This window comes from Maniola jurtina, chromosome 26 (assembly GCF_905333055.1).
Source record: "Maniola jurtina chromosome 26, ilManJurt1.1, whole genome shotgun sequence".
NCBI lineage: Eukaryota > Metazoa > Arthropoda > Insecta > Lepidoptera > Nymphalidae > Maniola > Maniola jurtina.
The window spans coordinates 7,346,588-7,372,325 of record NC_060054.1 but is presented as its reverse complement, the minus strand read 5'-3'; the positions used below and the strand labels follow the sequence as shown (position 1 = coordinate 7,372,325).

General features: G+C 36.0%; 3 protein-coding genes across 8 annotated transcripts in view; 1 reads left to right on the top strand and 2 right to left on the bottom strand.

Annotated features, from left to right (window-relative positions):
- Positions 1–2,384: 2,384 nt before the first annotated feature.
- LOC123878526 (aldo-keto reductase family 1 member B1-like) lies at positions 2,385–7,686 on the top strand. The gene is made up of 5 exons (XM_045925744.1): positions 2,385–2,550; positions 4,078–4,272; positions 5,369–5,568; positions 6,343–6,498; positions 7,452–7,686. The coding sequence occupies exons 1-5, from the start codon at positions 2,479–2,481 to the stop codon at positions 7,495–7,497; spliced, it is 669 nt and encodes a 222-aa protein (XP_045781700.1). The 5' UTR covers positions 2,385–2,478; the 3' UTR covers positions 7,498–7,686.
- Positions 7,687–8,177: 491 nt separating this feature from the next.
- On the bottom strand, positions 8,178–9,858 carry LOC123878520. The gene has a single exon (XM_045925733.1). It carries the CDS (start codon positions 9,670–9,672, stop codon positions 8,554–8,556), a length of 1,119 nt encoding a protein of 372 aa, XP_045781689.1. The 5' UTR covers positions 9,673–9,858; the 3' UTR covers positions 8,178–8,553.
- Positions 9,859–10,476: 618 nt separating this feature from the next.
- The window catches only part of LOC123878508 (protein hu-li tai shao), a 105,174-nt gene continuing 89,912 nt past the window's right edge, over positions 10,477–25,738 (bottom strand). For 3 of the 6 annotated variants that reach the window (XM_045925715.1, XM_045925716.1, XM_045925718.1), the window contains 3 exons: positions 15,456–15,523; positions 14,598–14,737; positions 10,477–14,135 (listed from right to left, as the gene is read on the bottom strand). In XM_045925715.1, the coding sequence (XP_045781671.1) occupies positions 14,600–14,737; positions 15,456–15,523 (206 nt within the window). In that variant the 3' untranslated portion in view covers positions 10,477–14,135; positions 14,598–14,599. Of the gene's footprint in view, positions 14,136–14,597; positions 14,738–15,455; positions 15,524–16,996; positions 17,132–25,368; positions 25,519–25,738 lie in introns of those variants that run through there. The other 3 variants (XM_045925712.1, XM_045925713.1, XM_045925714.1) reach the window with 2 other exon arrangements.

Sequence of the window (25,738 nt, the reverse complement as noted above, 5' to 3'; positions counted from 1 at the left end):
TTTACCAGAATTGGTGTTAGATTGCATTAGTTTAGAGTAGTTTTAGTTTATTTTACTGAGCAAGAAAAGTATAGTGAATACATTTTGAGAACTCACTCGCCATATTTGCTACAAGTGTCAACTGTCATGTCAAAAGTACATTTTAATCCCAACAGTGAATTGTGCTTTTGATATGACAGTTGACACATAAGCAAACATGGCGAGTGAGTTTTCAAAATATATGCATTATAATAAAGTTTACGTAAAAGTCAATGGTTTAGGACTTAAGTGACACCAAAGTTGTAAGTAATAAAAATAACCTCAACTCATAAAAACTGACTTTATTCCATAGCTATATAATGCATGATAAACTTTAACTTTAATTCTAAACTACTAACTTCTTGAAAACATATTAATAAATTCCAGTCTTTTCTGCTTCGAATCAATATCAACCGCTTTTCTCGCTGCCATTTTCCATCTCTCCCAATTGTGTTTTCTTTTTTTTAAATTCAACTCTAGGCAAATAATGTCACTAACATAAAAAAAAATGGAATTAAGCAAGCCTAAGGCCTCATTCGCACGAGAGCTTTTTTAACGTCCGTTAAAAAAGCGTTCAAATAGAACAAATGCATTCTAAGTATCTGTTCACACGTCAACGCTTTTTTAACGCGCACTTTGCATTATCAGCGCAACGCCGAGTTTTAACGCAACGCTTTTTTAACGACCGTGCGAATTATGGCTAATGGGAAGCCGCAAAGTTTTATTGGCAACACTAAGCAAATCAAATGTCAATGTCATCGCCATGTAAAAAAAAAATTGTTTCCGATTTGCAAATTGCCGGTTTCAGAGGAGATTAATTTAATTATTTACTCAAAACAACGATATTTAAAAATAATACAAAAAAATGGCTTCAAAAATGCCTTATGTGAAATTTGCGAACGGTTACGATTGCCCTATACTGGGTTTGGGGACATGGAAGGTAGATATTATAAAGTTTTTACAACTTTTATTGTATGTACTTAGTTAACAATAGATTTAACAATTTACTGAGTTAGATAGTGTCTATAGTTGCTAATCCTGGGAATCCCAGATTCCTGGCTTTATTATTTTACTTATTGTCAAATGATATTAAATTGCAATGCACATAACTCTGAAACTCTGACAATAGTTAAATTGCCAGATGGTACCAGTCAAAATCTGTTAAAACTATAACAACATTGAAGTAACCAAGTAATAACCAGTGTTAAGTCTTTACACTACAAAAGCCAGCCTTTTGTAGTGTAAAGATTTCTATTTAGGTCATTATAATCAAAATATACTAGCTTATCCCTGTGACTTTGTCTGTGCGGACTTCACAAATTTCAAACCCCTATTTTACCCCCTTAGTTAAATTTTTCAGAAATCTTTTCTTAGTGGATGTCGATGTAATAATAGCTAACTGCATGCCCCGCCTGATCTGTCCAGTAGTTTGAGCTGTGCATTGATAGATCAGTCTCCTTTTCCTTTTATATATAAATATTTAGATATTATATGGAAGTAACTATATTGTCATATATAGCATATACATATATATTTATATTATATATATATATATAAGTACTTTTTATGTTTATTAGTATATATATAAATCTTTTCAAAAAATTCCTTGCGACTTAGTATTATCCAACCTCCTTCCTAGAACTTCTCCTTTCAGCAAAGGTTGCCTGGTAGAGATTGCTCCAAGCAATAAGGCCGCCTTTGCACACAATAGTTTTTTTTTTTCTTCTTACTGTGTTGTTATTATAAAAAAAACCTAAATCCACACGGACGAAGTCGCAGGCATCATCCAGTAAAGGATATTTATTTAATTATAGTAGTGCGGGTCTTCTCCGTTTGGTCGGAACGGCCAAGCGGGGGTACGGGCCTCGAGGCATGGCCTCCTTACCCGGGTGAGGCGCAGGGCAACATTGTACCCTGGTGGAGATCTTTTAGCCGGGATTTCACCGGCTAGGGCCCGCCATCTTGGCTTACGGCCCTATATTTAATTTTCACAAGGGTAAAAATGGTAAGGGTAAACCTCCAATAGATGGCGCTGTTGTAAGTAAGATTATGCAAGGATATCTTGTTACGCCCCATATGAGAGAGACTGAAGTTTCTGATTTAACTTTTTTACCCTAGAATAATCAAAACCACCCTATAGGTTTTCTTGACAGACAGACAGACAACAAAGTAATCCCATAAGGGTTCCTTTTTTCCTTTTGAGGTACGGAACTCTATAAAAAAGTTGATAACCTTGTGGTTAAGATGACGGGCTTCTACCAGAGGTTGTGGGTTCGATCCCGGGCACTTACTTGTTTTTCAACTTTTCTGAGTTAGAGGAGACCAGTGTTCTGTAGTGGGCCAGCAATGGGCTGATTATGATGATCATGGATCAAAAATTGTTGTTCCAGAGAGGACCTCTTCATCACGTCGAAGCTCTGGAACACCTTCCACCGACCAGATCTGGTGAAGGGGGCCCTGATGAAGACCCTGCAGAACCTCAACCTGGAGTATCTAGACCTTTACCTCATACATTGGCCTCAGGCATACAAGGTAAGGCAATACTCGTCTTAACTGGTGGAATATTTTTTTCTCTCTCTTCTGACTTTACAAAGATTAGCCAAAATCAAGTTTGTAGTTATTTGTAACAAGTTAGGGAAACTATACAAGTATGGACCCCGTCTGTGCCGGCGCTCGCCGACACACGCGCGGCACCCCCCTTGGGGCGCTTCTCAGTCAGTTTTAACAAAAAAAAAAAAGGCAGAGCATGTGCGCCAGCCAACACCAACACAGACGAAGTCCGGGTAGCAGGTTACTAAGTACTCTATCACGCTGGTGGAATTTAACCATTTGAGACTCAGGTTATAATGGCCGTGTTAGAATTTCTCAAAACTACTTAAGGCGCACTAAACGGGTCCAACCGCGAAATTCAAATTTAGTTTAGTTTTTCGCAATTAGTAAATTGATACGACAAAGTAGGCTAATGGCACTTAATTGTGCCAATCGCAGTACCATCCTCACAGGTTTATATAAAAATCTTTACTTGAAAGGGTCCAGTTTAAGAAATTAGCTATAGTATCGACTAATTTGTGAGTAACCCATGTCAAACTCATTTTTTGACTGATTTCTTAAACTGAACACTTTCAAGTTCAATTTACAATAATATGCCATTAGCCTCAATAGCTCAACGGTTATAGGAGTGGACTGAATTCCGAAAGGTCGGCGGTTCAAACCCCAGCTGTTGCACTATTGTCGTACCAACTCCTAGCACAAGCTTTACGCTTAGTTGGAGGGGAAAGGGGAATGTTACTCATGATTAAAATGGCTAATATTCTTTTTTTTTTTTAAATAAAAAAATACTGTACTATACAAGCAATTGCAGACCCGCGCATTGCTGGAGCGAGTCAAATCCATGCTTTGTTATCATTTACATAATCTTCGATTGTATAATATGCTTTGTCCAGGTGCATTGTACCTTGCTACTTTTAATCGATTTTTTAAACTTGTGTAAAGGCAAGTCTAAAATTGACTTGATTGGAATTTTACTATACAAGTGTACCTAAATTAAAAATTTATAACACCCCCGACAAGTGAAGGTTACAGTAACTAGAAAAGAGCTGATAACTTTCAAACAAAAAACTAAATTAAAATCGGATCATTAGTTTAGGAGCTACGATGCCACAGACAGATACACAGATACAAACGTCAAACTTATAACACCCCTCTTTTTGGGTCGGGGGTTAAAAATGGTTAATAAAGTTCAAACTAACAGCGGACGTAGATCTTACGAATTTTGGACGACCCACTAATAATTCCTAAGAATTTTTTTGACGTGACAACGTCTTATAATTCAATAGAGCCGGCTGCACGCACGAAAAAACATGACTCATGCGGCGTTACCTCGCTCTGAGGCGTTCCATGTAAGGCTTGAAGTGCAAGCGAGAGCGCGGAACGAGCGACAAAGAAGCACAATCGGCCTTTGTTGTCACGTTCAATTATCGTCAGTAAACCGACTTTACAGACAACCAATTTTTTTTTTTGACATAGGCATCACCCCAATTCTATTTCATTCTATTGCAGGAAGGAGGAGAGTTGTTCCCAACGGACGAGTCCGGCAAGATCCAGTTCTCGGACGTGGACTATGTGGACACCTGGAAGGCGCTGGAGCCCCTGGTGGGCGAAGGCCTGGTCAGGAGCTTAGGCATCTCCAACTTTAACTCCAAGCAAGTGGAGCGACTGCTGAAGAGTGCTACTGTCAAGCCTGTGGTCAATCAGGTCAGTTTAATGCTCTTTAAATTGAAGGGTTAAAAAGGGTTTAACCAACAAAAACAGTATCACACTATCACATCACACTAATATTATAAAGGCGAAAGTTTGTATGTGTGTGTGTGTGTGTGTGTGTGTGTGTGTGTGTATGTTTGTTACTCCTTCACGCAAAAACTACTGGACGGATTTGGCTGAAATTCAGAATGGAGATAGATAATATCCTGGATTAGCACATAGGCTACTTTTTATCCCGGAAAACCAAAGAGTTCCCACGGGATTTCGAAAAACCTAAATCCACGCGGACGAAGTCGCGGGCGTCAGCTAGTTCTGAGATAATTGCATGTTTTTTTTATCGTTATATTTTTAATATTATACCTCAAATCCGTTTTTTTTATAATTCCATATGTTATAAGATAAATTTGAGTTCTCATATACCTATAAAGTTTTTTAAATTATTACATAATAAATAAGCAAATATTGACAGAATTGCAATTAAATCCTACTGGGGTGCAAAGGTATCACTTGAGAGCGTTTTTCATGAAATAAGGGTTTAAATAACATTTTACTCTTATATTTCAGTGTTTATTAAAACGATCGCAGTCGGGTTTTAGTTTTTAACTTTATTTTGACCGAAATATCTTTGTATTTATTGAATACTAGCTGATGCCCGCGACTTCGTTCGCATGGATGAAGGTTTTTTAAAATTCCCGTGGGAACTCTTTGATTTTCCGGGATAAAAAGTAGCCTATGTGCTAATCCAGGGTATAATCTATGTCCATTCTAAATTTCAGCCCAATCCATCCAGTAGTTTTTGCGTGAAGGAGTAACAAACATACACACACGCACACACACACACATACAAACTTTCTCCTTTATAATATTAGTGTCACTAAAAGAGAGGAAGTTGAAAGACGAATTCAACGATACCAATAACTTGATTTCTGTAATTTTTTCCTTTTTCCACTCACTCCTTCAATTGCCATTGGGTCTATTAACCTGGGTACCTTTTTTCTGCATCATTCGTCAAATAAACTTGAGAAGCTGGTGACACATTGGCGATTAGTGGTCCGTGGCAATGCAGTCTAAGAATTCAATTGAATTGCAGGTGGAATGTCACCCGTACCTCAATCAGAAGCGGCTACAGGAGTTCTGTGAAGCGCGGGGAATCAAACTCACGGCCTACTCGCCGCTGGGCTCCCCCGACCGGCCCTGGGCCAAGCCCGGCGACCCGCAGCTGATGGACGACCCCAAGCTGAAGGCCATCGCTGACCGCCTGGGCAAGACTGTCGCGCAGGTGCTCATTAGGTGAGCCTTGACCCTTAACCCGAACTAAATACTATCATAACTAGATCATGCCCGCAAATTTTGGTTTTTTTTTAAATCCCGTGAGAACTCTTTGCTTTTCCGCGATAAAAAGTAGTCTATGTCAATTTCCGGGACGCAAACTACCTCTGTATCAAATTTCATATACCTAAATCGGATAAACAGATGAGTCTTTAAGAATCCCATGGGAACTCTGATTTTCCTCGTTAAAAGGTAGGCGATGTCCGTCCGTGTAAGCTAACTCTGTATCAAACATCAAAATCGGTTAAACTGTTGGGCCGTGAAAAGGTAGCAGATAGACAGACAGACACACTTTCACATTTACAATATTATATAAGTAAGGATCAACTCCCAAGGTCCAAACAAACCTAAGCCCTAGGCCCGGAGCCTAATAGGCTAAGGGTGACATGAAATCAGAGAGACCTAGTCGATTCATAGCTTACCTAGCGTCAAATATAGGTAACACTAGCTGATGCCCGCGACTTCGTTCGCGTGGATGTAGGTTTTTTTAAATTCCCGTGGGAACTCTTTGATTTTCCGGGATAAAAAGTAGCCTATGTGCTAATCCAGGGTATAATCTATCTCCATTTTAAATTTCAGCCTAATCCGTCCAGTAGTTTTTGCGTGAAGGAGTAACAAACATACACACACACACACACACACACACACACATACAAACTTTCTCCTTTATAATATTAGTGTGATAGTGTGATTCGACGGCTGCAGGTGAAGGCTTGACGTTTGAACTGTCACCAGGTACCAGATAGAACGTGGGGTCATAGTGATACCGAAGTCCGTGAACAAGTCCCGCATCCAGAGCAACTACCAGGTCCTCGAGTTCCAGCTGTCTCCCGAGGACGTGCAGCTCATCGACAGCTTCGACTGTAACGGACGCTTCGTGCCTATGACCGCGTAAGTCTCTCTGTATATGTTGTATACAGGATGTTTCGTAATTAGTAGCTATATAATGACGACACGTACCCATGCTACTTTGATCTGATAAAAATTTCCATACAAAATTTAAAAAAAAAAATTATAATTATGTCAAAGTTTTCATGACCCTAACGTGCCCTAACTCACTGAGATCGTTGGCCTTGGCCTTTCTAAAGATGGCCAACGATCTCAGTGAGTTAGGGCACATTAGGGCCATGAAAACTTGGTCATTAAAAAAAATTTAAAATTTTGTATGGAAATTTTTATAATTTTATTTCGTCATTTTACTTCAGCGTTGTATTTATTAGATCAAAGTAGCATGGGTAGTGGGTACGTTTCGTCATTATATACTAATTACCAAACACCCTGTAGAAGCAGGCGTTATTTTGCGGAAATCCATGATATACAAGGAGACAAAAGCTTAATTTGCTATAATCCGCTTAACCTTACAATGCATAATTGCAAAGTCTGAGGTGTCGCGTGGTGGTGCGTATTACTTGCTTGGTAGCTGGCTTTTCCTGCATGTTTATCAGTGGGAGGGCAAGTTGCATTTTGCACCGTACAGATTTTTCTAGTTTAGTGGATTATAGCAAATTAAGCTTTTGTGTCTTTGTATAGTTGTAAAATTAAGCTTTTTATGCAAATTTTTATTCATATATAAAAAAAAATTATATATAAAAACAAATTTTTATGCGTTTCTTTTATTTGTTTAAAAAAAAATTATAATGATTCATCTTCATTGATTAATGATACGTTTTTCTTCCAATTACAATCCGGGTATATTTTAAACGAGAGTAAATACTTATTAGACACTTTCTAGGTAAACGCGCCTCATCTTAACACATCGTCACTTACCATCAGGTGTGATTGTGGTCGCAAGCGTGTGCCTATAATTAAAAAAAAAATACTGGTAAATTGTTTTTTTTTTTCAGGTCGCTGGGTCACAAATATCATCCGTTTGAGAACGAAGAATTTTAACGACTGGTTTATAATATTCACAGCGTTATTTAACTGAAAGTTAAAAATATTAACTATTTATAAGTTATACTTTCATTGAAACTTTAAAACTGTATTATTCACTTAGTTTAGTTTTAAAGAAAGGTTATACTCATGTACCTATATAAAGATGGTACTAGATTATTTTTGTAATAAAATTATAAAATTGTTTTTATCTTGTGTTTTATTAAGAGCCCACTTCATTGACAATGGGTCAGACCCATTCGCTTGACCGATTTTTAACCCCCGACCCAAAAAGAGGGGTGTTATAAGTTTGACGTGTGTATCTGTCTGTGGCATCGTAGCTCCTAAACTAATGAACCTATTTTAATTTAGTTTTTTTTTGAAAGGTGGCTTGATCGAGAGTGTTCTTAGCTATAATACAAGAAAATCGGTTCAGCCGTTTGAAAGTTATCAGCTCTTTTCTAGTTACTGCAACCTTCATTGTCGGGGGTGTTATAAATTTTTAATTTACACTTGTTACTGTAGAGCCTCGATAGCTCAACGGTTGAGGAGTGGACTGAATTCTGAAAGGTCGGTGGTTCCCCACCCGTTGCACTATTGTCGTACCCACTCCTGGCACAAGCTTTACGCTTAGTTGGAGGGGAAAGGGGAGTATTAGTCAAGGAAATAATCAAAAGAACAAAACTTCTAAATGGTTTTCAATTTAATAATTTAAATAATAAACACACTTCACAGACGTTCACGAAACAAATCAGCTTATACTTTATCCACGGAGAGAAGTTAATATAAGGCTCTCTCTGTTACGTCATTCTATACAAAGACAAAACTTAATGGGCGTCAACCAGAGTGTCCAACCAATCACAAACATATTATTTTCAAAAAACATTCGAAATTAAATGCAAAAATGATTTAAAAAAAAAACATTCGAAAACATAGTTTTGTTTGATCGGGAACTCAAAATGATTAACGCCCTCTGAATTTTTTGTCTTTGACATTTAACCCTAGACTAACTTCTCTCCGTGGATAAAGTACCTATAGCAAAAAACGTAAGTACCTATCTAATTTAGATTATATCTATTTCCAATATAACTTTAATTTTGGACCTTTGTTTCTGGACTTATTTTCGGGGTGACATTTTTGACATCGCCTTATTATATTTCTGAGTTCATCGTTTGCGTTCGCCGCGTACTTTTGCGTTGAATCAATTATTACGCAGACTTTTTCAGTGGCCATCTTCGTGTATTGATGGGTCCTCTTAACAACTGTAGAGACCCTGGCATTTGCGTACTGTTGAGTCCTCTTAAGTACTTTAGAAATCATTAAACTCGTGTCAATTCCAATCCTTCTGATAAAAAGTATGCAATCGTTCGCTATAGCTAGTATTATATCGCTTAATTCCTCCAAAACTTCGTAAACCTTTTCATTTGAGTCGCCTGTGATTGTGCCGTGTACTTCTTTGCAAAGTTCGCCGAGCATAAAACAACAATTGCGACAGTTATAACTAACTGACTGGTTTAGTGATGAAACTGAGGGGACGACCGCGCGGCGTGTCTTACATCTTAACCCTGGTTTGTCGTTGCAGCAAGTTTTGGATTTGACATCTTCTTCGCATTTTTTCTTTTTCATCGGTTTTTCGATTTTCTCCTGTGTCCTTTTTATTTTCTCATGTAGCTTATCGATTCTCTCCTGCATTTTATCGATTTTATGCTGCGGTTTTCCAATTTTCTCCTGTTGTCTATTAATTTCCTTCTGATGTTTAACGATTTTCTCTTGTGGATCTTCGATTTTCTCAGATGGTTTATCGATTTTCTCCTGTGGCTCTTTGATTTTCTCAGATGGTTTATCGATTTTCTCCTGTGGCTCTTTGATTTTCTCAGATGGTTTATCGATTTTCTCTTGTGGCTCTTCGATTTTTTCCAGTGGTTTAGTTAATTTCTCCTGTCGTTTCTTGATTTTCTCCTGTTGTTTATCGATTTTCTCCTGCGTTTTTTTGATTTTCTTCTGCAGTTTTTTGATTTTGTCCTGCGTTTTATCAGCGCAAAAGAAAATTAATATTTTCTCTTGCAGTCTATTGATTTTCTCCTGCGTTTTATCGATTTTCTCATGAGTTTCATCGACTTTCTCTAGTAGTTTATCGATTATACTTACATCGTCTTTTATAATCGGCATCCTTGCTTCCACTGAAGTCTCCATGTCGCTTGCAAGTAGGTACCTACTTAGCTACCTCCTACTTTCATACCATGGCGAAATAAAACCTATCGTTTTCTTATCATGATTTCAACTTAATAATTTCTTAAAAATATTTATAAAACACAAAAATTCTCGGCGGTTCCCAAAATATGTCACAAATGAATTTGTCAGTTTGTTCTAGCATCTATGTCTAGCATAGATATAATATAAAGTGGGCTCTACACTCGCGGCGCGAACGGCCGCGAAAGCCCGCGACAACTGCGAATCACGGGTGTAGATGTTGTTCACGCCTTCACGTTCCCCTTTCCCCGATCAGTGTCGGTTTGTGGTCCGCGACAAAGGGTTTCGTCCATAGTCACGAACAAGACTGTGAAGATTAGCGAGTGTGGAGGGACACAGTTCACGCGTGGTTCGCGGCATACATTCACGGCGCGACTTCACGTGCGAGTGAGAGCCGGCTTAAAATTCTTACTACCAATAGATACTTATAATATGCTTAGATACTTCAGTTAAGTTTTCTGCGTCATCATTTCTGTGGTTAAGTTTTACCTTGTAAGTAAATAAAACCTAGTAATTATTATCATTATGTGTTTTCTTCTTCAACTAATCACAGCAATAGTAACAACAAAAAGAAATTGGCTGTCGCGGGCCAGATTGATGACACTAGTTTTAAGCTGTCGCGGGCCGGATCGATGGCACTGGCGGGCCGGATTTGGCCCGCGGGCCGTAGTTTGGAGACCCCCGAATTAATCTATGACAGAAAATAAATATAATTGAACTAGGTAGAAGAAAATGAAACACACAGAATCCATAATAAACTTTCAAACAGCATATATTGTAGAAATAAAAAAATACATGATACAAATAAACTCTTTTAAGCTAAAAAACTTAAATCTAAAAAGTTTCCACCAGACTTATTTACATCTGGCAACACTGTTGTGACGGAAGGAAATAAAAAGTCCCGAGAGAGTAAAACTAATAATTTATTTTATTACAAATTACACGAAAACAAATTTTATTTTATTTTATCTTGCATACATTGCCGTGTGTCCATAACTTCAAAAGATTACAATTAATAATATATTGGTGTTGATTCAGATACCAACAAAATAGAGTATTTGCATCTTTTTCTTACCAATGTAATAAGAAAAGGACAAACATATTTTAGACTTTAGTAATAGAACTGTCAAATTTTATGGGCCAGTCTTGAGCATGCTGTTTTTTATAACTAAAAGATAAAACTAAGTTAATTTAATATTAATAAAAAGGAAAAGATGCAGATACTGTAAATTTAGTTTAGAGAAGGATATTAGAATCGACACCACTGTTATACAATCTAAAATTGTTTTTTGTTTTTAAATATAAACAGAAGAATGCTTAGAACAGATTTTTTTTTCACAAAATGCAACTTTTCGAAACACTCTATCCATATAAACATATTATTATTATTATTAATAATATTCAATTAATTAATAATAATAATTATAAAAAAATCAACTTGTCATTTTAACAACTCTAGACTTACTCTAGGTAATGTCAAATTGAAAAGGCCCCCGAACTTGACAGAAAAAAAAAATAGTAGTAAAAATAAAACTGGGCCTTAACTTCCTACGTATTAATAAAAAGATGTACTGTATTTTTTTTTCTTAATCTATTCAAGATGGCGGACTGTCTTTTTTTTCTTTTTTTTTTTTTGGTGTATACGTAAAACCATTTAAAGGCGGATTAAAATAATTATGGCAAAAATGAGGTAATATATTGTAATATATTAATAAATTCGCGTAATTGTTTTAATATCAATGGGTTTTTTTTAATAGAGCGTCCACCATCTTGAATAAACGTTCAAATTACGTCCCAATAACACATGGAATCGAAAAAAAAACGGGAAAATAAAAATAAGTTAAAAAATCTACAAAAGTTGTAGGCTAGCCAATAATAATTTCTTAACGTTACATCGATAGTGCTATATATTATTATTATACTTTATTTTTAATAATATTTTTCCGAACACATCGAGCCGCTTGATTTTCCAAAATGGCGTTCCGAGTGAACGGCTAAACTTAGGGATGCGCAAAAAGTATCGATATATTACTAAAACTCCTTCCTTTTTTTTGCTATCGATACTTTACGGCTAAACTTAGGGATGCGCAAAAAGTATCGATATATTACTTGAACTCCATACTTTTTTTGCTATCGATACTTTTGCTTATGACGCTTTCTTAGTTAAACTACTTTGATATTTTGGAGTTGTTCTAGAATAACCTTTCAAAGGTGAATATACTCTTATGACCCTAAATGAATAAATGATTTTTGATATTGATTTGAATATTTTAATCAATTTCTAAATATATCTAGTCGATATCACGTCTTTTTAGGCGATGTTTTTTTTTAGAATGTCATCGTTCCTTATCCTTATACCTTCTAAAACTAGTATGATTATTATTGTACTGATATTTATACTGGTTGACTATGGAAAAGCTAGCAACTGTTATGGCTGAATTCATGGTATTTTTCTGCAACAATGCATTTCAGCCATTAGGTAAGGGAGTATTGTCCAATCAGAGGTGACTGTCAAAAAGTGAGCTGTCAAATTTCGATCGTTATCGATACTTAATGATTTGCGCATCCCTAGCTAAACTATGAAATTATCAATTACATTTTAAAAAGCACGAATGGCGCGGGTCTCCCCAACATGGAAAGCATTACATGCTGTGTTTTATTTTATTTATTTATAAAAAATACAATTAATATAATAATAGTTATAATTAAGAATGCACCAAAATACACGTCCGAACGTTTTACAATGGGAATGTTGCCGTTATTTTACACGACTGTTAAAAAAAAGTAATATTTTCGGGGTCCATGTATGTATATATGCATGCAAGTTTCTTTAACTTCAAAATGCTTTGATTTTGATGTTTGGGTTATCGTCACAATTCTTAAATATATCATCCCGATACTGGCTTTAAATTAAAAAAAAAAAGTCAACATGGCAGCAGTGCTGTATGGCACCATTTTTTTTTTTTTTTACTTTATAGTTAGTTTTTTTTTTGGCAGAACAGTCGTGTTTTTAATTTCTTATTAAATGTTTAAAGTTAAATTGTTATCCAATCAAAGATAACTTTTGAGCATTGTAGATCTCTCTTCATTATCAATGATACATGACATAGAGATGATTTTCACTACCTGGCGTATATCATTCGTACTCAGTAATGAGTAGGACAGAACATAAAAACGCTTGAGAGTAGAAGAGATAGTGCTCTACAAAATTGAACCAAGTGTTCTATTTTAAGTATTCACTTTCGATACGTATGTGACATAACTCCTTTTTTTTTCAAATAAAATTTTTATCATTAAAATTGACGCAAATGTTAACAATAAGAAAAGCAAAAGTTTATTTTTACATACTTTTAAAATATTTTTTTGCTGGAGGGCTGGCAGTTACCTCGGTCAGCATATAAGGAAATATTAAAAAAATAAGATTTAAAAAATGTTTTGTTAATCAATGTTATTTTTGTGTTAAATAGCAACAACCCCCATTGAAAACGTACAGACATGCCACAGAAAGTATATATAAAAAAATCAATAGTTAAAAATATCAATTTCTCATAAGACGCTTGGCAAGTCATAAGAAAAAAGAGCATTATATTCAACCGACTTCAACAAATCGAGTTTTTTATTATATGTTTGTGTGTTCAAGATTTACTTAACTATTTGACAAAGTTTAATTTTTTCAATAATAATTTCAGACACTTTAATTATTTACTTACATTGAAGTCGGTTTTGAATTTTTTTTTCGAAATCGTCAAATAAATTACGTCTGCATCTACCTTACTACTAAATGCTCAGAGCTGAGCGTATGCTCAGGTGCAACTGAGCGGATGCTCAAGCGGTTTGAGCGCCATCTATCGTGAAGTGGCCACATTAACGCCAAGGTGGGTTTACGCGAACTTTTCTATACCCAGTCATTCATACTGTTTACTATTTGAAGTTGGAGTCTCATACTACACCATTTTCTATGTCATGTATGCTAAGATATCGATCGATGATTTTTAATTTTGACAGTAAATAATACACGAAAGTACTAAAAACTGTCATTTATGGTACAGAAACTATACCATAGAATTATATTCGCGTACAATAAAATGAAGATCTTAATAGAAAAACGATCTCCTACCACTATGGATATCGATAAATAAAATTATCGATACACGATTCAGACAACACTAAACCAATCTGTCAAATTCACGTACAATACAATAGCTAGACTATCGATAGTCGATTTGATACGTTACGTACAACACTAAACCGACTCGTCAAATAGTGAACAGTACATTAGAGCGGGTGTAATTTGCGTATTTTACAGTATTCATGGAAAAAGCGGCATAACAGCGATTTGCAATAATTTTGGGAACTCTTAAAAATACTTTTGAAAGCGAGATGGCAGTGTTGTTTTTGAGTTTTATCTGTGGACAAAAGAAACAAAATTATTACATTATGAACATATGGCCATATTACTTAGTATTACAAAATATTGCCCGCGACTTCGTCCGCGTGGATTTAGGTTTTCAAAGATCCCGTTTGATTTTCCGGGATAAAAAGTTGTCTATGTCAATAACATGGACGCAAGCTACCTCGGTACCAAATTTCATACAAATCGGTTAAGCGGATGGATCTTTAGGAATCCCTTGGGAGCTCTTTGATTTTCCGGAATAAAAAGTAACCTACATATATCACTCTTTAACTTGCTTTAATGTCCATGCAAAAAATCACGCCATTCGTTGCCCCGTTACGGCGTGATTTAAGGACAAACCAACAAACAAACATACTTTCGCATTTATAATATGAGGTAGCGAACGATAGTTAACGCAAGCGAAGCGAGCCCGAAATTTTTCTATTGTTCAAAAAGTGGTCTCAGTTGTACGTACCTCTACGCGGGCTGCGGCGCGGATTTGTCCTTCTTCTTCTCCTTCTTCTTCTTGAGGAAGGAGGGCGTGCGCAGACCCTTCTTCTTCTTTTTGTCCTTCTTGGGAGACTCCTCTGTTGACACCTCCTTAGAGGGAGAACCCTGCAAGGCAAGAATTAAGGGTTAAACCTCATCACCCGACTGCGGCAAAGCCAAAGGAAAGCGTTATTATTTTAGCGGTCTATGTATGTATATTTGTATGTTTGTATCCAGATTCTGTGTGTTCCACCGTAGCGCCTAAACTACTAGGCCAAATTTGATGAATGAGGTATCAATTGATTTGACATAGGCTATATTTTGTACGAAAAAAATTGGCTTAACAAATACATCAAAAAAAGTGGACGTCTCCAAAAAATTCTTGCGTTATTGCATTGAGTGGGATATCAAATGAAAGAAGAGGAAATTCTGAGCTCATGAATATAAATGTACAACAACATTGAAACATACCAAGCGACAGAAAAACAATTTTACTATAATATTTCAGCGTTTACGAGTATGAAGACGATCGCAGTCGGGTTTTAGTTTTCAACTTTTTAGGTATATTTTTTATGTGAGAGCTCATAAGATAATATGGGGCTATTTTACCCACACCGACAGTACCGAAAACCTGGCTCTTGATGCCAGCACCCTTATATAGGATGTCAAAGTCAAAGTCAAAGTCAAAATCATTTATTCAAAGTAGGTACAATTATTCTTTTTTTGATGGTCAAAATGTTAAATTTGTACGATATAGTGGTGATAATTAATTACGTAACTTAAAACTAAAGCTACGAGGGTTCCAAACGCACCCAAGTCTGAGAAGAGATGTTGGTGAACTGACCTCTTTACTGCTGTGCGAGAAGGTGCTCTGGTGAGCGTCGGAATGGTCACCGTTGACTGTGTGCTCGCCTGCAAACAAACACACATACAACATGGGGTTATGGGCGACCAACAAATTCCTGAAAGGCCGGCAACGCATCGGCGGTACCTCAGGTGCTGCAAATGTTCATGGGCGGCGGTAACCACTTAACACCAGGTGACCCGCCCGCTCGTTTGCTTGATATTTTTTAATAAAAAAATCTATTCTCGTCAACATTGTGGACTAAACCCGTGATGGCCAGACCTTCGTCACACTAATATTATAAAGGCAAAAGTTTGTATGTGTGTGTGTGTGTGTGTGTGTGTGTATGTTTGTTACTCCTTCACGCAAAAACCACTGGACGGATTTGGCTGAAATTCGGAATGGAGATAGATAATATCCTGGATTAGCACATAGGCTACTTTTTATCCCGGAAAACCAAAGAGTTCCCACGGGATTTCGAAAAACCTAAATCCACGCGGACGAAGTTGCGGGCGTCAGCTAGTTATTTTATAAAAGCTGAAAGTTTCTCCGTGCATTGTCCACAACACAGGGGGGAACAATTTATCAAGATTCTTAGTGAGTTTTGATCGTTATAATTGATCCTAACGAACTATGCAATAAAAGTACAGGTTGCAATTTTTACAGATTTTAGTTGGTTCGATTCCCGGGTGTGGCAAGCGAATTTCCGAAAATCTTTGAATGCAGTTTTCTTTCCATTCAAAAATATAGGAATGTTTTCTTTGAGTCAAATTTTCTATCTACAGTATTAAGAGTACTCCCTTCCTTACAGTACAGTATAGTATTAAGAGTACTTTCCCTTCAGGTGGCACTACAAAATTCCACCCTGTATAAAAGGAAAAACTGACTGACTGATTTATCAACACACAGCTCAAACTACTGGACGGATCGGGCTGTTTGGCATGCAGATAGCTATTATGACGTAGACATCCACTAAGAAAGGATTTTTGGAACTTCAAACTAAAAAAAAAAAAAAAAAACTAAGGCAATTACAATTAACTTACAATATAATGTTATATATTAATGTGCATTAAAGATTAGTAATTATTAATTAACCATGCCATGGATGCAAATATGTTATAAATTATAATTATTTAAGTAGACACCTTAAGTTAGTTGCAACAGAAACGGGCTATAAAAATTGAACTCTGCAATTGATGTTGCAATAGAATGCATAAACTTTGTTTAATACATAGAAGCGAGCTAACTATGAGCTGATTTTGGCTGTTTTTAGTAAACCAGTATTTATCGGTGTCTAAGGTTGACATCTATAGAGTGCACTTGGACTTTGCTCAGACTTAAGACACTGTTAAAACGGGACAACGTTATACCGCTGGCATGATTCTGTCTCGTTTTAACTGAAACTTAAGTCTAAGCAAAGTCAAAGTGTGCTCTATAGATTTCAACCTAAGAGCCAGAAAGGGCAGGAATTTCGTTATTTTATAAAAGTTAAAAGTTCCTCTGCTTTTGTAAAGTAACGAAGGTCTGGCCCTCGCTGTCTCTCTAAGTTCTGTGACACAAAAAATTAAAAGTTGCCGAAAAACTAGCCCGTTTATGATGGTGTGTGAGTGTAAAGCAAGCGCACTTACCCTGGTGCGTTAGTTGCGTGTAACTCCTGCGGCGGAACCAGCCCAAAGCTAAGCGTGCGCGACGGAGCACGGGCGAAAACGACACTTTTACTCAAAAACACCCAAAATTGCTTCTCAAAGCTATTTCGAATCAATAAAAACAATTTTTTTGGAGTGAAATTCCAAAAAAAAAATAACAATAAATTTGAAAACAGAGTTTTCAAATTCAAATACGATCGAAAATGAGTAAAATAGCTTTCAGAGTCATTTGGTTTGTCAAAGGTAAAACAATAATAAAAAATACTTAAAACTGACCAAATACCCAATTTAAAATAGTTTAAAAACAAGTTTTCTGGGCTAGATCTATAGAGTGTACTTAGAGTTAAAACGAGACAGGTGTTTGTCTCTGACGTAAATCTGTCTCGTTTTAACTCTAAGTTGAGTCTGTAGCTCGATTTTGTAAAACTTGCATCAATCATGACTACAATCGCAATTGTTGTTATAGGTTAAATTAATAACTATTCTTGTCGTCACTATTGGCTCAATGTATTGTAGCAATATATTGTAGCCAATAGTGAGCGAGCGTCAACCAATCAGAGTTGATTGCGATCGTGACATTGTAGCTGTCATTCTACCGCAATCGAGCTGAGCAATGTCAAACTAACCCTTAGCCCTAATTCTCACGAGCGTTAAAAAAGCGTTGCGTTAAAACCCGGCGTTGCGCTGACAATACAAAGCGCGTTAAAAAAGCGTCGACGTGTGAACAGATACTTGGGAATGCATTTGTTCGATTTGAACGCTTTTTTAACGGACGTTAAAAAAGCTCCCGTGCAAATGGGACCTTATAGACTTCAGCCTTAAATTAAAATATAAAAAATTAACCCTTCCAAGTATCATAACAGAAATTAAGGTTAAATGAAATAACTTATATATTAAGCACTATATTATTAATAAAAAAACAAAGCCTCAGCGAGCAATTATAAAAACATAACATAAATACAGAACGAGGGAAAACACAAAGGATGACAAGTGACAACCACATAAAACTATCAGTAAAGTAGTATAGTGCGCACAAAATAAGAAGTCCAATCTGAAAACGAGGCGTATGACATTGTACACAAGGTAAAGTTGAACAGCACTAAAACGGTTCGCGGGTAGTAGTCGGTACTACCCGCGAACTGCCGATGGAGAGCGATAGATATAGTAATTTTGTTTTCTGTCGCTCGGTGTATTTTAACATTGTACTATATTTATATCTATGAACTCAGAATTTTTTCCTTTCTTTTGATATCCCACTCGATACTATAGCGAAAAAAAACTCGGAGACCCCCCACTTTCTTTTTTAACAACATCCGTCAGATACCTAGTTTTTTTTTCGTATAGAATGTATTATGTCTCCCGGACCATAATATCAATTCCATTGACAGCTCATTCATTAAAATCGGCTCAGTACATAGTCTGGTGGAGATTGCTCTGAGCAATAAGCCCGCCTTTGCATACAATTGTTTTCAGTTTTTAGTGTCTTTGTTTTGTCTTGGTTCATTATTGTGAGCAATTAAGTTTTCTATCTATCTATCTATCTATCTCTGAACCTTACTCTACGACCTGTTGTTACTTCAGATTGGACTTCTTTTTTTGCGATCACTGAACCGACACAAAACACGAAACAAGGAAACATTGCAACACCACAGAATTCAAAATAAGTAATAGAAAGGGTGACAGAGAGTGAGCTGGCCGTTGTTATTTTGTACTGTGTGGTGAACAATTGAACATACATAAAATTTAACAAAAAAAACATTGAACATATAGCGTTCTATTGTTATATTTACAGTGAACATGCAAATAAAATCGAAATGTGCAATACGTTTTAAATAAGAACATCGCACTTCACACTAATATTATAAAGGCGAAAGTTTGTATGTGTGTGTATGTTTGTTACTCTTTCACGCAATAACTACTGAATGGATTTAGCTGTTTGGAATGGAGATAGATAATATCCTGGATTAGCACATAGGCTACTTTTTATCCCGGAAAATCAAAGAGTTCCCACGAGATTTTAAAAAACCGAAATCCACGCAGGCGAAGCCGCGGGCATCTTCTTGTTGAAAAATAAAGTATGAGAGTTACGGAGCTTCTGGTGTTCTTATTTAAAACGCATAGTACGTACGAAATACACCAAATCATATTAGTTAAAGTCAAATTAATACAAAACACCAATAAATCATCCTAGTAAAGTAATATTTAAAGGGCGTGCAATATTTAAGGACTCTAGTAGCAAAATTAGACTTAGCAATCAAATAATTAATGGGAAAAGCGACATAAATTGATATTTAGCTACAGTTTTCGTCACCAAAGTTGAAACGTCAACCAAAGTATTATACATAATAATGGCCGCCGTGCAAATTGAAAAAAAAAAACCGGCCAAGTGCGGATCAGACTCGCGCACTGAGGGTTCCGTACTCGGGTATTTTTTCCGACGTTTTGCACGATAGATCAAAAACTATTATGCTTAAAAATAAATAAAAATCAGTTTTAGAATGTACCAGTAAATAATATATACCCTTTCGTATGATACCCCACTTGGTATAGTTATCTTACTTTGAAAATTAAAACACATTTCAATTTTTTTTTTCTGTGATGTAACCGCAAATTCACGGTTTTCAGATTTATTCCTTTTACTTATGCTATAAGACCTGCCCACCTGCCAAATTTTATGATTCTAGGTCAACAGGAAGCACCCTATAGATTTCTTGACAGACAGACAACAAAATGATCCTGTAAGGGTTCCGTTTTTCCTTTTGAGGTACGGAACCCTAAAAATAAAAAGTACAAAGTGTTATATCTTGTACGATATTACGGAACCCTCCGCGTGCGAATCCGACTCGCGCTTTATTCAATAATAGTTTAAAGCAGCCCCAAACGACGTAAAATCTGCAATATTTTTCAACTTTGGCGGCGCAACTATGTCTATCAATACAAAGACAGTAAAGATTTCTGTATTCTATAAATCATTTACCCACTTGATCAATAGTACATTAAAACCCCTCCCAAGGAATTAAAACATTAGTATTTAACCTAAATTATAAAGTATTATCCAATCTAGTTTTATCTAACTCGCTTAGATCGAAACTCTCTGAAAGTCTAAATTTAGATATAATTTTATAAAAAATTGTATGTTCGAATGGCGGCCATGATGAGTACAGGCGTTTTTTAGTCGCCATTAATCTTGAATCAAAAATCAATCGTTCTTTAGAATCAGTTTCTAGTTTAGAATCGAATATAAATCGATCTTGGAAACTGAAGTTATCTGTTTTAGAATCAACATTCGATTCGCATGTATTGTACTCAGAGGCTTCCGTTCCAAAAGTATCACTTGTATGCCTTTCTATATCATTATTATCAAAAAACATATCATTTGTATGTCTTTCTATATTATCATTATTAAAAAACGTATCATTTCTATTAACGTTAACATCATCATTGCATAAGACACCAGAACGGCGTTTAACGCTAGTTTCGCCAAGAAATTCTTCATCAAACTCCTTGACAAAGTTATTATTTTTCATTTTGTCTTCCAAATCTACGACTACAAAACTTGGCAGTAGGTTTTCTGAGAACTTAGGCTTACGTTTAGGTCTGTCGATTTCTAAATCTAGGTTTTCATCAAATGATAACCAGTATTTAACTCCACCACTGTGTACAGTTTGAGACATTGATAGCACGTTTGCTTTCTTGACGAACGGGGAGCCAAGTATAGTATCGTCTCTTTCGTAAAAGACAGTCAAGTCTTCGCCTACAAAAGAGTTATTTGCGTGACGTATAGGCGATACTGTACACTCATCGAAATGACTCCTTTCTGGCGATGAAGATCTATCGTAACGCATATCTGATTCTACGAACGCTGTATTCAAAACAAACGTATCGTTGAAAGAAGCAGTTTTCACTTGAGAATCTTCATCGTGTATTCTACATGGTTTTTCTAATAAACTAGATTTTATATTTGCAGCAATTTCTGCAGTGTTATCCTCAAATTGCTGAGAAGTATCAGTTTCGTTGTTATCTTCTAATTCATTGCACATGTCGTGATAGGAAAATGATGAAGTGTCTTCTATGCGAGCGATGTCTTGTTCGTTTTCAGTTATGTCATTGGAATCAAAGGATTCGTTTCTCTCTCTATTAGACAAGTCGGTTATATTGTTTTCTTCGTCATTTACTTTCATAGCACCTAGTTCTTCGTCACTTGTATTAAATTTAGCTAGTTCTATTGCGATATTGACTTCTTGATCATCATTATAAACTGTCAATACGTCAAACTTTTCATCACTTGTATTGAAATTTGTTGATTCTATATTACTATCACAGGTTTTGCTTTCGTCCTCATATACCATAATTTCTTCGGACTCCATATTTTTATCGTCTATTTCGGCAAGGGCATTAGTAAAAGTATCATTTACATTCAAATCTTTCAATTCTTCTACATTGTTATTATCTATTTCAGTTCTAACATCTGTAAAGTTTTCGTTTAAACATAGCCATCCGTCACTGTCTTCATCGCTAACCTTTATAACGATTAGTTGTTTATCGTTCGAATACAATCTTGCTGCTTCTTCGGCATAATCATCGCTGATTTTTTCTGTATCATCAGAACGTTCCTCAAAGCCTAACCAACCAGGCAAAGTAGTGAACAATATATCCTCACAATCAACAACTGTGATAACCTTCTTATTTTGTTTTCTTTTATTACACTTTTCTTTATTGGCGCAATAGTAAAACGCCGCATCAAATATGTAGTAGATTATCGCTTCAACAACTTTATGTGCAATACTCGAATCAGATTCGCTAGTTTCAGTTAAAACTGTTTCGTTTATATTGCGTCGAAGATTTTTCACCATTTGCGTAATAGAAAAGCTTTCAAACTCTTCCCCTTTTTCTATTTCTTGTACTTCTTCTGTACTTGTGTCTAAATGAAAAAACATATTTTCAGTACAATATCGTTTCTCAAAAAGTACAGTATCATTGATTTGGTTTTCAACATTATTCAAAATTGAACCAACTAAATCCGCGATCAGTTCAACTTTTTCGAATTCCGCTGTCGAATCGAAACTTGAGCCCTTTTCTGAAGTGGTACCACTGAGTGAACTTAACCTGTTTTCATGATCGTCTATTTGTTCACTAGAATGTTCCTTTAAGTTATTGGAATCAATGGAAACTATTTTTACACTTATGTCTACGTTTTCTGTCGTATTTTGGTCACTTTTATCTTCGCTTGAATAAACTTTGACAGAATCCTCTTTATTTTGAAGCTTACTATTATCACTAGAATCATCGGAAGAACTTTTCGACTCCTCTAATATCGGTTCTAGAATATTTTGTTTAGCTATAGCCAGCAGTTTCATGGGCGATTTCTTGGGACTCGAGTCTTTTTTGCTGTAATCGTCACAGTAAAAATCTATCGGTATAGAATAATCTCTTATATCTTTCTCCACTAGATCTTTAACTGGACTCTCGTATACGACTTCTTCGAAATCCATTTCATCTGTGAAGCTGTGATATTCACCTTCAACAGACTCAACAGTAACATTTAAATCTTCAGAACTATTATCCGTGTTGACAGGTATTGCTCTATAAATGCCTACACCACGCTCTTTATCGTTTTGTTCATTTTTTAATTCTTCAGTGATAGTTTCAATATCTTTGTTTCCTAGCCCCAAAGTAACATTTCCACCATCTATATCAGTACCTTTATTTTTTTCAATAACAGTCCGATCCGACAAAAAACTATTATCAATATCGCCCAAATAGTTATCTTCATTAAACTCTTGACTATCCACGAACTCTTGACTTGCGATTTGGAAAACTGGCACAACACTCTCTTTTACTTTAACAACGTTTATATTACATTTCATTTCCTCTCTGCATCTCTCTTGGATATTATCGTCTGACATATAGACGTTGCAACTTTTAACCAGATCTTTACAATAGATTTTGTCTCGCCTCGCTTCTCTTGGATAAGAACTAACAATTGAACCACAAGAGTTACATCTGGGAACATGAAAATGATTCGGTTCAGGATCGTTTATGTTTGAATTGATGAATCCACTGTGAGATCTAGTTCTATACAACTTATTAGTGGTGTCTATAGATTTTTTCCTTGGGAGGGACCTCGTACGTAGACAATAGTCTTTACATCTATCAGAATCAAGTGAAGCTATGGAATATAAGCTTGATCGACTGCCAAATGTTCCTGGATTGTATAACGCGACTGCATTATCAGTCGCATCAACCAGTCGGTAGTTTAAGCTAACTTTACATTTAGGATGTTTGACAGTTTCGTATTTTTGAATGGCGCTATCGAAATTGGGATTTCGCGGGTACTTGTGTAGGGTTCGCTTGTGGGATGACAAAGCCTCGTTAGGGTTAGCAGCGGGTGTTAGCTTTGTACCTGTTAGTAAAGGATTTATTAGTCCAACGGCCGAACATTGAAACACCGCGTGATATTTGCTCCTTCAAATTGAAGTCGTTGCTTTTAACATTCATTGATATTAATCAACAAAGCAGTAATTATAACAGTTATAACTTTAATGTGCGTTATCAAATTTTAGACAACGCGGCGTTTCAATATTATCGGGAAAATTAGGTCACACTTTAACTAAATTGACAGTTAATCTTATAAATGGTGCAATATACCTTATTTTCTAGCAGGTAAGGTACAGAATTGAGTGATATTTTTTAGAATTTAGTATTTGCGCCATAATTTGAGCATCCAATGAGCGCGTTTTGTTTTCTACAAAAACGCAAGACACTCTATGGGTTAAGAATAAAAAGGCATTATTTTTCCCGTCAATTTAGTAATAGAATATAAAACTGAGTAATAAAAAAGGACACTAAAGGAAAGATTAGGTACTGTGTTTTTATTAAATTCTAACAAATTTCTATTTCGAAACTAGTAGTAAATTTAAATATCATAAATACTTTCAATGAATATGATTAAATCTACATATTTTCAAATAATTTTTCTTGCACGAAAAGCAATTCTTTGAAAATTTGGTTTATAAGACGAGAAAAAAAAACGATTTTCGAATCACAATATGAGTCGACTAGCTAAATGAATGATGATATGACAACCATAGACAATAATTAAGATCATATAGACCAAACGACAACACAATAAAGCCTGGACAATGACAATGATCATGACAACCTTAGCCCAAACATTGATCTCTATAAAGAATGGAATATGACAACAAGTACTGATTTTTACCACCAAGCGAAGACAAGGTCTAACAACAATTTACACAAAGAAATATTAACCATTTTTTGTCTATCTTTCGTCGCTTTTATAATCTCTCACTCTTTTTTCTCTCTCGTCTGGCTTTTACAATGATTAGCCAATGTCAAGTTTGTTGTTATTTGTAACAAGTTAGCTAAACTATACAAGTATGGACCCCGTCTGTGCCGCCGCTCGCCGACATACGCACGGCACCCCCTTAGAGCGCTTTCCAGTCAGTTTTAACAAAAAAAACACTCCAAAAAGTCACAACACGCGCGCCAGCAAACGCCACCACAGACGAAGTCCTCTCTCACTCTTTGAAAGCACTTTTAATCGACATTTAACCATTTCATTAACTCGACTCTCAACATAACCATAAACCATAGATACGGTTTATGGTTATGTTGAGAGTCGAATAGGTATTGCTGCCATTTTTGCATCTCTTTTACTCTTTTAACATTTTGTATCTTCATCTTAATATACTCCCCTCACAACTTTGTTTCACACATTCATCTTTTTTGTTTACATTGTTCATATTCGGTATATCTATTACTCCTTTAACAAATTTCATGTTTCTATCTCACACAAACTTGCATTGCATATTAAAGACGATTCATAGCATCCATCTGCATTGCTACGGTGGCGACCGATGCGGTTGAATCGTGCTGCTAACTTCGGTTTTCTTCCATCTCTTTTACTCTTTAAAAAAATCATATCCCTTCATATTTCACATAAACATACTAATACATCATACCCTGCAGGACCTGTTAAAGTCTATCCATCTCTCTCACACTCACTTCCATATTTGCTCACCGTGCCTTGAACTGCAGAATATTCCTATCTCTTTCATATCAGTATCACTTCATATCTATATAGACTGTTAGATAATCTAGCCTTATCGTTCATCTCTTTTGCTCTTTCAACCAACTTCATATCCCTGTCACCTTCACACAAATCCACACTTTGTCCCTCCATGCCCCTCTTTACAACAGTTACAACAATATCTCTCGTCTCTTTCACACCCGCGCTATCTCACCTTTGCCCACCGTGCCATGAACGGCAGTATACTGGGTTCGAATCACGACTGGTCCTTGAATAGGCACAGAGGCAGACCCCGACGGTACGGACGACGTGGAGTCCAGGAACACTTCGTCATCAGACAGTAGATTCGGGTCCCGTTGCGAATCTTTGTGTACAATTCGGTGTGAGGGTTAGAAATGAGGGTAGAAATCCCAAGAAAAAAAAATCTTCTGATTATTAATGTAACCTTATTTGATAGCCTACAAGATAAAACATCTAAAATGGCATTAAATTGAAGATCTTCATTTGTATTTCTGAGGGAAAATTTTGAAAATAAATAACAACGAAAGAAATGACTGCCTTGAAAAAATGTTCTTTAGAAAAAA

Coding starts and splice junctions, on each gene's coding strand:
- LOC123878526 (XM_045925744.1), top strand. CDS start 2,479: ATGAAGACCCTGCAGAACCTCAACCTGGAGTATCTAGACCTTTACCTC. Junction 4,273..5,368: donor TCAAGCCTGTGGTCAATCAG/GTCAGTTTAATG, acceptor ATTGAATTGCAG/GTGGAATGTCACCCGTACCT. Junction 5,569..6,342: donor GTCGCGCAGGTGCTCATTAG/GTGAGCCTTGAC, acceptor AACTGTCACCAG/GTACCAGATAGAACGTGGGG.
- LOC123878520 (XM_045925733.1), bottom strand. CDS start 9,672: ATGGAGACTTCAGTGGAAGCAAGGATGCCGATTATAAAAGACGATGTA.